A 15,621-nucleotide genomic window follows, 5' to 3' on the forward strand; every position below is an offset into this window, starting at 1 on the left:
TTTTAACCTCTGCGCCTGCTGATTACGTGTTGAAAATCTGCATTTCCCTCCGGAAAACTCACTATCGAAAGCGAAAGACAGTTTAAAAGAAAAAAAAAAACAACAAAAAAACAGTTGCACAGTGTTTCCAGGAGGCATGACTCTGACTCTGCACGAGCCCCTGGTTACCTTTGAGAATCAAAAACACAGATGGGTAATTGGATTACGGTAGTCAAATGATTGAGTTTCTGCTCCTCAGTCTCCTCATCGAGTCTGGATATAATTGACTGTGTTGCACTTGCATGCGGGGGAAAAAAAAACTTAAAGGTACACAGTTGTGTTTTTCTTTTCACACTTCCTGTTGAGTAACATATTGAGAGGTGGTGAGTGTGACTGGTTGTTACAGAACATATTACTAACAAAATAACCTGATAGATCACCTCCATGAAACGTATCCATCTCCGGATTATACCGCCACACTCCATCAAACAGCATTACGCAGCATTTCCACTTAGCTGTGCATTTGTGTAATTCGCTGCAAAGAACCAGAAGCAGCAGAAGAAAAAACAGAGTGACACGCAGCGCCGGATTGTGAAATGAATCCTGACATGAAACTGCGTCTATACGGCGAGCGTCTGTGCTGCAACAGAGGAGCGGGAAAACAACGCTTCGCCTCGGATTAATACAAACACTGTATACAGTACATTCGCGGACTTTTTTCCTGCACAATCACAACAATGAAAGGTGAGGAAAAACGTCACTGAATCAATACTGAAGTGCTGGCACGGAATAATGCTGCGCACTGTTAAAACACAAACACCGGCTCCTTTCAAAACACATTGTAAAAAACACTTAGTCCCCACCGGGAGGATTAGATTCAGCGGATTTTTGAGGTGATGTAAGTAAATCACTCCAGCACCAAAAAGCAAAAAGACATGAATATGACGTGTTTGAAACCCTAATGGAGAACAATATTTGCTGTTCTATTTTTTTCTAAATAACAGAAGCAATTACAGTGTGTAGGTAAAAAAAACTCTTAAAAACTCCCAGAATTGTGCTAACTCGTTGAACATTAAGACAAGTAAATCAAGTGAAGAACTGTCAGTGAATGAGAAGTCCAGAGCTGACACTTCAGTCCTGGTGCTAACACTTAACAACTAAGGGCTCCTCCAAAGACGGCGACGGTGGATCTGAAAATGGAGCTAATTGATGCCTACAAAGCACAGGAAGACTATAAAAAGATATCAAAGCACCTCCAGCTTGTAATTTCCACTGTCTAAAATGTCATTAAGCAATGGCAGTTAAAGGAAACTGTGGAAGTCCAGGCATAATCTTGCAGAGCTAAAAAACCTTCAGTTCAAACTGTATATCCACCGGGCAGAGAGTGAAATATGACTGGAGCATATGTGCAGGACAGTTTGGTGGATGTATATTTATCCAGGAAAGAACAAACTCCAGATATTTAGCTTAGTTTTAGTGCTAAGAGGTATGAGGTGATTAGGAAAATGTCTACATTTATTTAATATTGCTTTACTAAACACAAACAAGATGAGATATTTAAGGAAAAATAAGTGCAATTTCAAAAAATGTGATATTTTATGATGCAAAGTGGAGTCATATCTCCAGAAACCATGTCGTGTTTGAGAATATTTTTTTTTCTTTTCATTTTTCTTTGCTTCTAAAAAAATGTAAGTGATGTAATACGTGACGCTTATGATTAATTTTTCAGGAACATCATGCTGAAAGAAGCAGCATGTATGTTTTCATAAATACACATATCTGTTCAAAGTAGCAGGTTTCTTAATGCTCCATAACAGATCAGATAAAACAATGACATTCCATTAATAGATCAGGAATAAAGGGTCACGTCACGGGTCAGAATAGGTGCCATGTTTGGGGAAAAAAGCTGGCCCTCGGACCACATATTGACACCCCTGCTGTAACGCGACGGTGGATTCTCCTGAGGGAACATATGACTAACTCCGGCTGCTCTGGAAGGCTGAGTCACTTTCACTCAACACTACTAAAAATGAATACGTCTCCTGATAAGAAGCCGCATGTCAGATGCTTCTAATAAGCTACGTACTGTTCCCGCTCAGCATGAGTCAAGCTCCTCTCTATTTCTATATATGTTTTGTCTGATAATGAGTGAAACTGCATTCTTGGAAACACAACAGTCTGTATGTTGATTCTTTAAACACTCAGTAAATAAGGACATAGCTGTCCCTTTGCTTTTAAAAATTCATCATGCTGCATCCATGTATTTATTTCCTTTTTAAACTCCGAGCGCACATATTTGTGGCGCAACACTTTTCAGCACTTCAAATCAACAAGGTGAAAGGAGAGAAAGGCAGGGAAACAGTTCTATGCACACATTTTCGTTGGACTCAGTTTGTCTTTGACCTCATGCGAGCTGGTCAGGGACGTACAGCGTGCAGGTCTGCTGGAATTAAAAAGAGGTAAATAAAGGAACAATTATTGAAATGACGGTTTATGAAATTGAACAGCGTTTATCGGCTGACCTTCCACGAGCTGCAGCCTTTGCAGTCGCCCTGACTTGGATGTTGCTGTAGATCTGTGGGTAGGTATGCATGCAAGAGAATCTAAAAATACCCCGAGACATGAAGTGAGCTGCAAGAACGATTTCAGCAAATCGAGAATAGAAAGACTCTTAGCCGGCTAAAAGCAACTGCTCATTAACATTTGATGAAAGGCTCATTTCTGAAACGTCTCTTTGTGGCAGGCTTTAAAAGTCAAGAGAAGATATAATTCCACTAAGGGAAGCCGTGGAGCCAAACGTTTGAACACATCCCTAAAATGTAATCGGTTTGCATGTTGATTGTGAGACTTTAAGGAAACAACAGTTGGCGTTATTTTTTTCCCGGACACATTCCTTTTGTTTTGTTCACTCAGACCTGCCGCTACACACAGATGTATTTGAATTCAAAAGTTTATAAATTAAATTGACAATCACAGCAACTGAGTTCATCACTTCGGAACAGGTTTAGTATTTGGATAAGTTGCAGAGTTCATGTGATGAAAAATGAATCCAGAAGTTACAGAGTGTGTGTAACATCAAGGATGTTGTTTTTACTGTTTATTTCCTGTATTGATTCTGAATGTAAATCTTTAACAGAAGCTATGGGCAGCTTGTGTACAAAGAATGCTCATTAATAATTCTGAGCGAAGTTATCTTAAATATTTATTAAATTTTCATGACGCTGACTCTCCAGGCACTTCACCATCACTTCCCTTCCCTGCATTTCCTGCTTGTTCGCAAAGCACCTTAACTATTAAAGCGCACATGGGAGCCAAGAAGAGAAAACATTACATTTATAAATAACATAGAACTGTTTCATGCACCTTGGCAGGAAAAAAAATGGTTAAATCCTTTTTTTCTAAAGCATAGAGAAAAAAAAAACATCTTTCTATAACTATCACTATTTCTCTAAGGGCACAATGCGAGAACATACAGCCAAAAGCTCCAGGATGTGGGAGACCTCAGGAGTGATCAGTCTTAAGTCTGACAGTATCTGATGTTTTTAGGATTAAAATTCAAATGCCAACCATATACCCAATGTGAAACCAGAAGGTTAGATTCCTCTGTTTGGCATGTGGAAGCTGAGATGCTGACAGAGACCGCTGCACGGCTCAGCGACTTATATGCCAAGCGCCCTGCTGCTACTACAGTCGGCTTAGTCAAGCAAAACTTTTCTGTTTCTGTGAACCACACAGTGAAGCTTTCTTCTTTTTGGCACGGCTGTTTGTAAAATAAGAAAATGAAATTCAACAAAAGCATTACGTTTTAGTTGAAATGGTGAAAACATTGTGAACTGACTCTGTGACACAGGCAGGCATTTCAAACAAGCTTTTAATTTTTTTTGCAACTTTGAACAAACTAAATATCACGCAAACACACACCTTTGCAATGGTGTCAGTCAAGAAAATGCAACTTTTCTGCAATGTGTCATCTTTGCACATGGCTTCATTATCTGTCCTGCATTTGTGCCAGTAAATAACACCGGTGGATTCCAGAGTACTGCTCTCCATTAAACGGAGAGCTGTCTACTTTATTCAGCACAGCATCATCTGGGTCAGCAGGAAGCGCTTCTGAAACAGGTCAGATACAAAGGACAGCTGAAGGTGCACCACCAACTAACATGCAAACAACTTTTTTTTCAATATCTTTGCAGATTCTGGTCAATAGTCGATAAAGCATTGCTAAATAAAGATCAGAAATCTCTGAAACAAAGTTGGAGAAATGACGGCACTTCCGGCAGCTCGTTCTCATTTCAACTCGGCCTGAGCAGAGCTTCCGTCAGCATTGCTTCTTGCCGCAGCACATGGCTCTAGGCAACTGAGAGGAAGTGACTTGATGAATTTCTATGCTGATTAGTAAACGCCTCTCAGTACTGAAGCTGGCTTTGTAGTGGCAGCTTATAGTTTAAGGTTGGTGACAGTGTTAATTAGCCTGACATGCTGCCGGTGAGAGTTCAACTTTTATCGCCTTAATAATTGTTTGTCAAGTCGGTGTGTCCTTGCCCACATGCAGATTGATCTTGACCCTCGCCGGAGCTCCTCTGCCGGCAATTAGCAGTTTATTGATGCACAGGTGAGACCGGTTACAAAGGCAGGCCACCGTCGTGAGCTCATATTTCTTTCTGTCCAGGAAATAGAGATATTTACCCTAAAAAAAAAAAAAACAAGGTACCATGACCCTGACAGAAAGAAAGTCCAAGAAATTTCCAATCCAGCTAATAGATAGTAACTACAGCTAAATATCATGTGTGAGGTTATGTGGATCATTTTGTTTTATAATGACATGATATTTAAATAATGCTGAAAGGCATTAACAGTAAATCCAAGCAATTGCAAGACAGTGAAGAAATCTTACTCCGGTGCTTTGTTCAGTAGCCGAGGCTTTATGTGCTGCTTTCAGCTGTGTGTAGGAGTGTGTTCTCTGTGTTTATTAAATACATGTAGCAAGACCTCTAGGTGCATGACCAAACCGGAACAGCACACGTTTTCACAGAGCATGTGAGAGCAATAATTTGATTATTTTATAATCTGAAGGGAGACAGGAAAGTAAATTCTACCAGCAGATGCTATTGATCACTTTCTTTTCAGATCAGCTGTTATACAGAAATATATGATATGATGTATTTGTTCAAATGCCAACTGTCACCTTCTCTGCTACTTAATATGACCAAAACAGAAAGCAGCTAAATGTAAAAACACACCCAAGTTGGAAAAGGAGGCAGAGATGGTAATGACTGGTTGGTAACGTGTCCTGTTTCAAAGACACTGTATGTACCATAAGTCTGAATCGTGCACTGATGTTATAGATCAGACTAATAATAGCCGCAGAGAAGTTCAGACTTTGTGCTTTACAGAGTTTCTTAAGCAGCTACCTATGAATAAAACTGAAAAAGAAACAAAAACATTACACAACACCTAAAACATAAATATAATCTTATTGTCTGTTATAAACATTATGATATATTGCGATAAATCAAAGTATTAGAGAAGTGAAACTCTTGAAATCGCCCTTGAATAATGCAAAACCAGTGAATCCTCACTTGACCGTGATAAATGTCTCAAAATTTAATAGCAATAATGTAAAATATTCATTTGAATGTCTTGATGTGGGTGGAGACTTGATGAAACACCTGTTTTCATGTTTCGGTATCGCAGCACAGCGTCCATCGTTTTGATGAATCTTTTAATTTAATGTTCAGTTATGGGCAAAACTGTCATTAATCTTGCAGATATTCAGCACATTATGACCTTAAATCAAATCAAATCACTTTTAGAGCAGAGTTTCCTGACAGAAGGGGAAGGCTCCATGCCATTGTGTTCTACAGTCAGCTGGTTAACATTGCTGGTAACGCTCTAGTTGGATAAAGTAATGAGAAGAGTAAAAAAAAAAAAAGTTAAACGGCTAAAATTACAGTTGTTGAGAAATAAGACATTATAAACTTAAAGTAGCTGTTTTAGGAGATTCAGCAACTTTCAGTTTGACTATGTGACTGCATTGCTGGGGGAAGAGGTTTCTGCTTTTTCAGCAGAATTTAGTTCCATTAATCCCTTTATTTAACAACAGGCTCCGGTTTTACCAGCTGCCCAGGGCTCTCATTCACCAACTGTTTGCAGATCAGTCTCTCAATACGGCTGATAAATCCGGCGATGCTTTGCAACACTTACGCTGGTCGCAGAGCAGACCCTGCCGTCCGTAGGGGCAGAGGCAGACGGCCTCCAGCGGCGACTTGGGGATGCAGGTGGCGCCGCGGCTGCAGGGGCTGCGCTCGCAGGCGCTGAGCTGGCACAGGCGGCCCGTGTAAAGAGGCGGGCACTCGCAGAACCAGTCCTCAGAATCACTGCGGGGGGAAGGACAGACACGCTGGAGAAGACGTCAGGTCAAACTTGAAAGAGGACCGGGGAGGAGAGGAGAGAGAGGATGAAACAAGCCTGAAATGCTTTATCCGGGAAGACGCTGGGAGTAAATGTGTCCGGCCTGATGGAATACTTTGTGATAGATGAGATCTGCTGAACATAATATGAGTGACTGAACCGATAGCAGCGGTGAAATATGAATCCTGTTATGGGTTTTCTCATCTTGGTAGCTGCGGCAGAGACAGACATTACTTCACATGTCTTTTGGTGAAGATAAACATGCATAGCCTGCCTGCAAAATAACAGCAGAAAGGGGGAACGATTAGTAATACGTCAGAAAACTCACAATCAGAAATCACACTCTATTTTAGATTTCTTATTTTTACAATCCTCTTCCTGTCTTGGCGAGGCGAAGCAGGTGATCTAGCATGCAAAGCGATATCCAGACAGTGACTTCATGAAATTCTCTAAGATGTGCACAACTCTGTAAGGTATTCAGATATCAGATAGGGGAGACATTGGTGGGGATTCAGATCTATAAATTAATAATGTGTTTTGGAGCAGCAGCACTGCAGGACGCATTTTGCTTCTTGAGAAACTGGCTTCAAGAAATAAAATATTTACATTCTGTCACCAACGTCGAACGTGCTTATTTACGACTCCATTGAAATACCAAAAGATGCGACGTCGTGCAGAAATTTCTCTTACACTATAACTAACAGCCTGGTTGATCTGAAGGCATTTGCAGGCACGGCGGCGTGCAGCTGCACAGCGATGCTGCCATTTGTGACCGCTATTTTTAAAAATACCAGGCGAAGACTGAAAATGTCATGTACTGAACCGAACAGGCATTGTTATTCTTTATAGTCTTTGACAATCTGCAAGAGGTAGAATCAAATATTTAATGGCGCTGCACCTCCCGGTGCCGTCGTGTTGATTCGGTGCTTTGAGTGCTGCTAATTTGTCTCTTGCACTGTCACTTAGTGTTTGTGTTTGAATGGCAGCGGTGCACAATTTAAGATTTCCCTCCAGAAGCTCCGGTTTTCAAAGTGAAAACACGCACTGCTGCTTTACTGGAAGCTAAGATATGAGTACACACGCGACAAAGTTTGCCTTTATGTTTTCACTAGAACAGGCAGACGATTTACTGCACAAAGCCCTAGATGAAAAGTGCAGATTTCTAGACATGTTTTTCTATTTATTAACACGAACAGTTAAAATAACTGCAAAACAGACATTTATGTTGGTAGATTTGACTGTTATTATTGTGCATTGGGTCTTCAATGCGCTGGTTCAGATTATATGACTTCAGTTCCTACAGTTTTCAAAGGCAGTAGCCCCACATTTCTTGTGACTACCGTGAGACCTCTTGGTCAGTGGTGAAGGGGTCATAGGGGTCAACACAGCAACGTCCTCTAAACTACACCGGCAGCGCGGCCTTCTCCTCCATTCTCCTCTTTTTGTCGTACCATGTTTGTCCCCTGTCCCTCTCCTTTTGTCGGTAGTAAATAAGTAACTGCAGGTCTTAAATAAAGTCTTTTGTTGCGTCTCTCTATCTTGTCGAGTACATGTCAGTATTGTTCACCGGTGCACCGTTCTGCCCTCTGCTCTCATTATTAGACACTATTTTTAAGGATCTGTGAAGGCTCTCCGTTTCCTAACGTCCTTTGGCACATCCAGTGCAAGATTTCAGCTGCTTCCAATAGTTGTCTATAAGATTTAGTCCATCTTTAAAGTCCATCTTTTCCGTTTGAACCGCTGGTCAGCACTGCAGGTTGTGCACTTTGGGTCATCGTCCCGCTGAAAGACCAAGACCACCTTCACCTCCACGCTCGTTTTTCTGACACATTTCTCTTCAAAACGCCTCAGTGATGTTCAGATTTCATCACTCCTTTCATACATTCAGTGCCTCCACTACCAGAGGCAACGCAGCCCCTCAGCGCGAGAGCAGGTCCGACATATTGTACAATAGGCAGGGGGTGTTTTTCCAAGTGGGCTTCATTTCGTCACCGAAAAAAACAAACTAGTACGCTTCGTTCCCAAGCAGCATTACTTTGGTCCACAGAATCCTTTCTCTCAGAACATACTTGCTTTCAGAAGTGGCATCTTCTGTCTGGTTTAGCGTGCAGCGTGCACCACCAAGTGAAACACAGCTCCGGGTCAGCCTGGAGCTCTTTAGATATCCTGTGTGCTGTTTGTTTACAGAGTCCACACCAACCTTTGCAGACTTTTTATCACCGAATTTCTGAAAAGGGATTACAAGATGTTGTTGTGATGCAGCCTCTGGAGCAGTAGACTTTTGTGATAATAGCATTTGCGATGCTCTCAGACCGTGCTCCTCTTTTTTATCCATGTGAAAAAGAAAATAAAAACACATTTTATACAGTTAGGTCACCATCCACTGAGTAATTTATGTGCACATTAAAAGTTAAGAACAACTTATTTATCCTATTGAGTACCGTGAATGTCTGTACGTCTCTATTTCAATGAGTGAAATCTGTCTTGTTGTTGAATAACTTCTTTTTAATGCTTAAAAAAGACTATTTATTCTGAAGATATTCCAGATTTGCCATATGAAATTCAACACTGTTGTTAAGAGAAAGAACTCTTTCTCTCAAACCTCACTAGCTACTTCATTAAAATTTACAGACAGCTTGAGCATTACTTTTGGTCATCTTTCATTTAGGATGTCCTGATCCGGTGCACATCGTGTAGTTCCATTATTGTAGTGTGTCTGAGACACATCAGCTGAGCTGTGAGCTCCGTGTGCGTCGGTCTGATGGCAGATTCACTCATTATGTTCGGCTGAAGTTACAATGTGGTGTCAGCTTCCCCCAGACATGCTCCAGAAGTGTCTAAGATAGCTGCTCGACCTCATACAATCTTCAACTTCGACTGAGTCTCAGATAATAAAGGCCAGTGCCCACATACTGCGGAACGGCTGCGCTGCGCCGCGCAGGTCGCAGCCCTCACGCAGCACTTACGCACCCGTTGAAGTCAATGAAGTCGCAGGCAGAGCGCGCCCACTGCCTGCGCGAGGGCTGCGCCGAGCGTCTGCCCGCCATCGTACTGCGGACAGCTCTCCGCACAACTTCGGTCCAGTTCTATTTTTGCCGGAGGCGCAGCGGAGACGGAGTCAATTTCCCATAATGTCAAAGCACCAACAGGAAGCCAAAAGAGTGCAACATCCGTTTTATCAAAACAAATTACTACAAAAGTTGACTTTTTTTTTAGTCCTAGGCATATCATTTATATAAATATCTATATAGAGTACTATTGAAGCTGCCACACGTTTTTACATGTAAATAAAAGCGTAAATATACGCTTTTATGGATGAGTGTTTTATTGTGAAACCTGAACGCGCTCTGGCGTCGCAAAACAAAGGAGTAGTGGACGTTTTTAAACTCGAGAGCAAGCATGGTTGACGAAGAGAAACTGATCCACAAGAGCACAAAATACTCTCTGACACCAGTCATCCTTTTTATAAAGACACCAGCAGAAAGGAGAACACTTGGGCAACAATAGCTGAAGTTAACGGCGTGAGTGGTGAGTAAATTGTAACGATATAAAGTGCCTGTTCAAACATGGAGATCGTCATGAAAACATAATCCCACGCATGCGCTGAGCGCATGTCTGGTCAAAAGGTGGAGTGCGGCGACGCAGCCGTACCGCATCAGGTGGGCGCACTAGTACGGCTGCGGATACTGGCAACCTCAATATGGATTCACTTAAACTCTTAGCCTGGTGGTCTGAAACACTCAGATGAAAAAATATTTCAAAAGTACCCTTTTTGACCAGGGGGACTGGCAAGTGCTGCCTTTAATTTTTGAAAAATCACACTCCAATTGATTAGGGAGAACTGAACTGAAAACCAAAATTAACCTACATCATCAAAAGATAACAATCAATACAGTAAATAACACCACCAACTACTGTTCATTCCAATTATAACACTGTTTATAATATCTAGTTGTGACATTCTGAGGAGATTAATATATTACATCAATTAGTTGGTAGCGAAATACTCCTACAGACTAGGTTTGTGCTGCCGACATGAAGACAGGCAGGAATGCAGGTTTTTTAATTTGAATAACAAATACAAAACAACTCCAAATGACACAGGCTAATGCTAATGTTATTAACAGTATGAAGTCTGGGTTCATTCAGGGTAAATGCAACATTGATTCTCTAATTCAAAAAAGTTATCAGACTAACAAATGCTTTGGAGAACTCCAGTATGAACAGCCGTCACAGAGAGAGAGAGACAGCAGCTCCAAAGCTGTTTTTGCCTCTGAGAAACAACAAACTAGTTCACAGTATTTCTAACAATGTCATAGGATGGTAATCAGTTTCTAGGAGACAAAGGAAAAGTTTCCGCAGCAACACTGCACTTCACCACAGGTTACATCCAGAAGTAATCACTGACGTTGAGTTTTTTTCTTTTTTCTTTAACACAAATCGTTTTTCAGGTGAGGACTAACTTTGGATCCTCGCTGAACAACTTTGGTCCACACGGGTACAGAAGTAAAAATCGAGGCAAGAGCCAAATAATAACAACCATTCCCACATATTCAATGAAAAGGAAAAAGAAAAAAAAGATTCGATGTTGATCAGCGAGTGAATATTTCTGGCTTAAAAAGGTAAAGTGTAGCTGGAGCTTGGGGAAGAACGTGGCTAAAAACACTCCAGTTTTAATTGGCTTAATCAAAAACTTGATGTGTGGGGTGACAAAAGGTTATTTTAATTTGCCTGAGGCAATCACTTTGATTACAAAATTGTAGTAATGTTTGCAGATTCATTTGAATACGTTAATCACAAATGCGTAAAGTTGGTACCTGCCATATCTCGTGCCATTCACAACTGCACACACACACTGGCTGAATTATTAAAGACGGCATACATTTTTAATCTAATAAGTACCAGATAAAATGATGAATAATTGAGCGGTTAGCTTATGATATCCCTGTCAGTTAGAACAATAAGCTCTGCGGCCACATGCGTTCCTCAGATTTCATTCCACGCCAGTTATTTACAGAGCGCGCCTTTTCAAGTGCTCGTTGGTATGCAAATGCACTTCCACAGCGCAGCGCTGATGAGGCTCCACTGCCATGACATCTTCAGTTCTCGGCATGAAAGCATTTAGACCACTTCATCCTTTGTTAAAATAATGAAAAAAAAAAAAAAAAAAAAAAAAAAACAGACCAGTGGGTTTCAGCACATATTATTTATAGAAAAGCTTTGCTGCAGAACCACCGTTTGCTTTCCAGCATTGTAAAGTGCCAATTGGAAACCGCTAAACTCCAGACACCATGATTCTTGGTGGGTGGGGAGGGGGAAATCATTTGGAGGAGAGGACTAGTCTCTCGCTCAATTATTTGCAATTTGGATTTTATTATGAGCAAAGGGATGAAGTGGAATTTACACACGCGTTCACCTGATGCGCCCCGGCTCCTGTTTGTGCAGGCGCTCGTTCGATATTTCCCTGACCTCTTTCCCGGCAGTGATGTCTGTTAAGTCTCCATCACAGAGTCTTTTGAAACATACCGCCACAGAAATGCATACAAAGACGACACTTGAAATAAAATCCGTATAGAAAGGAGTTATAAAAGCATGAGGGAACTTCACCTCAAGGGATCAGAAAATATTTCTACAGTCCAACCTGGAACACACTGCACTCTGCAGAAAGTGCTGCTTCCCTCTAATGCTTTTTAAAGTATATTCACATGTTCAAACTCCACACTTTTTCAAAAATGCAGGGGTATTTATATTTCTAAACTCCTGGTACACTTTCTGAAAAGAAAAAATAAGCCTTAGAGTGGCTCAAAGAAGGATCCTTTTTTTTTTTTTTTTTAAATGAACTGACTGTACAGCCTCCGAGTCTCAGAAATAAAGTTCTGTTACAATAATTTGGCAGTTCTTGACATTGCTGTATTTTCAGCAAGCTGTTAACTTTTTAAGCAGAGATTACATGTTGAATATTCATGAACACTGTCCATGGGCACTGTTTTCATTTATCTATTTATCTGTGCCAAATAACTGTCATTAGTGATGATCAGAGTGCTTTCACATCAAATTCTCTCCTTTCACGTGATCTTAAAGGGAAAAATCCCTTTTCTTTGCTGCTTCATGTCTGCTGACTTTTTTTTCCCTGAATTTTTGTAACACGGATTTGAAGGAGCATCTGCATTTTCAGATATTGCAGCTGTGTGTAACGTATGTTATTGCTTTGCATACTTTAAAGTGATTTCACCAGGAATATGTAAACACAAAGAAGCAGAAATCACTAAAAAAATCCTTTTCATGAGGCCTTTGAATCACAGCCACTGAATGGCAAGGCAATTTAGCGTCAAATGGGCGATACATATATATTTTGAACAATAAAATGTGAATGACATGGTAATGTTGCACTCACTTCCACCCTGCTGCGCTATAAACCCAATCAGATAAGATTGTCCCGTTCCTGGGTTTCCATTCATCGCAGAAATGAGAACCAAGCACATCGTGTGTAGTCGGTCTGTGTTGTGTTTGTGTGTCACGGTGACACACAAGAGGAACTCAGTGATCGACCTCAGAAAGGTTTAGTAAACAAACTGAAATTGAGGATTTAAAAATACTTAAAAGGAAAGGACTAAACAAAACAAGTGAGAAAGTGTTTGTCCTTGATGAATCTATGTTTATGTATAGTGTGTATGTGATGCATGCATTATGTATTTGCCTTTGTTGAGGAGGAGTTTAAAGGCTCATTATGGAGCGCAGACTCCCCTATCTGGAGATCAGAATGTTTTCTGCAAATGCCACCTGCTGAGCTGGCTTTCCGAACATCTGGCTGTACACACATGACATATCTGATTTCTCGCAGTCTTTGACTGGTCGTGTTTGTTGTAATTACTTTCATGATTTATTTAATCAGTAGAAGCCTTTCTAACTCTGGCCTTATATCTGATTTGAGCCTTTAAAATTCAGAACAATAAAACACATTAGATGAGTAAACAAAGCTGTGTATTATTACTAGTGTAAAGCTCACATGTTACATTACAAGGCGGCCAGTTTTGCCTCTAATCGAAATGTAAATCTATCCTGTGATCACTAATACAGCACTTGTACTGGTGTAGTTTAATTATTATTATGGCATTATAATAGTTTAACAATATTAAAGAGCATTATAAATATGTCTGTTTGTGGTTTCGAAACTGAGGTCAGATACATTTTTGGGAGGTTATAAAAACTGATATTCAAGTTAGCTGCAAAGATTAATATTTAACTGCAGTTGCAGTTGTTTTTGAAAAACATCTAGAGTGACATTACAGATTACGGGGTGAATACTGTCACTCACTGAATACTGTCGATAAAAGCTAATGTTAAAGTCACAGAAGGTCATGGATTATTATTCATGCTGTTATAAGAATTGTTAAGTCAGTTGGATATTTGAGGCATTTCTCTGGTAAAAAGGTCTTTAGCAAAATAACAACACATTGAAGAGAACTGCTTTAGGCTAATGCTAAAGTTAACCGAAGTTGCATTTCCAGGATGGAGACAAGGCAGAGACAACAAAAAATAACAACAAACAGGCTCACCGAAACTTCAATAATCGCAAATACAATAACAAGTTCTACAATGGTCTAATCAACGACCACATTGCTTCCAAAAATAGCAGCATTAAAGTAATGTTAAAATGTGAAAACTAAATTCTGAGCCCACAAGGAAAAACCAACTCAAGTAAAAGCTGATTTTCTGGTTTAGTGTGTATACAAGCCAAATAATCTGCTTTCTTCATGAGCAGAGAACCAGCACCACTTCAACCATGACCCCATTTCTGAGGAGAGTCTGAAGATCGTTGTCTTTCAGGGAACGTTTTCACACTCATACCAATGCTGTGAAAGTTTTCCCAAGATGCCATTAATCCAAAGAGAAGCGAGTCCTCATCGCTCAGGCTGTTTTGTCTAAATGAAACATAAGACACACAAATATGTAAAAAAAAACCCCGTTTGGGTATGTTGTCTATCAGTCACATCCTCACAGTCCCTGCTGTCGGGCTCCTCAAGTGATGAGAATCATTTTCTCTGACAGTTAGTATTTTTTAAGACCGTCTTTTCGAGCTCTTCATCCGTGACAGCCGTAATTCTTAGCTGTATGGCAGATCCCCCCCCCCGACTCCTGCAGTAAAGATGTTATGTCCTCCGCAGCGCGGGCCTTCAAGATACTCCTCCGGGCCAAACTGGGCTAACCAAGAATTTTCACTGCCGACCGACTCCAGGAAACATGCGAGGAGCAGAATTCAACACACCCACTGACCTCGAAACATCAGGGCCTGACATTTTAATGATTTCCAACGATAAATGACCTCTGACATTATGAACGCAGAAAGGAATAAGCATTAAAAATTCACTTCACTCCACTCTGAGGAGAAATAAACTGCCTTATATTATCTGATTTCTGATGATTAATATCAAATCCCAAAAAAATCTTTACGAAAGACAAAGCTGTTGTAAAACAATATAATTGAAATGTTAATTGTTTGAGACGCTTTTCGATTTTTTTACTCCATTTTGCAGCAGAAGGTATCGATAAATTTAGCTTTATGCTGAGATTATAATACAGAAAATACATTTTCATGAAGCGTACGCTGTTCCACAACACATAAAAACTACAAAATTGAAATTTAAAGGTTATTAAGGTAATTATGGTGAAACTGGGTTGTATGTGGCCCCTCAACTAAACGTGTTTGATACACTTGAACTATTTCATTGTGCAATGCAGCCAACATGAGTCCAGACAACACCAAAAACTGTTGAAATAATCAGTTAATGGGTCATAAATATATAGCATATTTTAGTTTGTAATAATAAATAACTGGATAATATAAGACCCATGGTGTACAACTAATCCTATAATTAAAAATAACCTCTGAAAAAGAAACAATTGTAATATCCTTTGATCGTTAAACTCATGGTAGTTAATTTGGAAGGAGTCCTCCTAAAATGTGTCCGATCCCAATGAAGCAGCACATGAATAAAGGCGTATTTCCTGTGTCTGTTTCTCTTTATATTGAGTTACGTGCAACTTATCCACACTTCAGTAATTTGTGATTATTACCAGTTACTTCTAAATATGTCAAGGTTACACTGGGGGAACAAGGGAACGTCTGTATGCATAAAAATAACTTTAGATATAAATTCATTTGGCCAAAAAAAAAAAAAAAAAAAAAAAAAAACACTCTCACAGTTGTTTTGAATGTGATCGTCCTCCAAA

General features: G+C 40.1%; 1 protein-coding gene across 1 annotated transcript in view; it reads right to left on the reverse strand.

The window, feature by feature from the left end:
* Positions 1-15,621, reverse strand: part of eys (eyes shut homolog) — a 164,509-nt gene that overhangs the window by 9,285 nt on the left and 139,603 nt on the right. Inside the window, exon 43 of the mRNA XM_030106319.1 lies at positions 6,184-6,356. Coding sequence (XP_029962179.1) covers positions 6,184-6,356 — 173 coding nt within the window. The remainder of the gene's footprint in view (positions 1-6,183; positions 6,357-15,621) is intronic.

Source organism: Salarias fasciatus, chromosome 13 (genome assembly GCF_902148845.1).
Source record: "Salarias fasciatus chromosome 13, fSalaFa1.1, whole genome shotgun sequence".
Lineage (NCBI taxonomy): Eukaryota > Metazoa > Chordata > Actinopteri > Blenniiformes > Blenniidae > Salarias > Salarias fasciatus.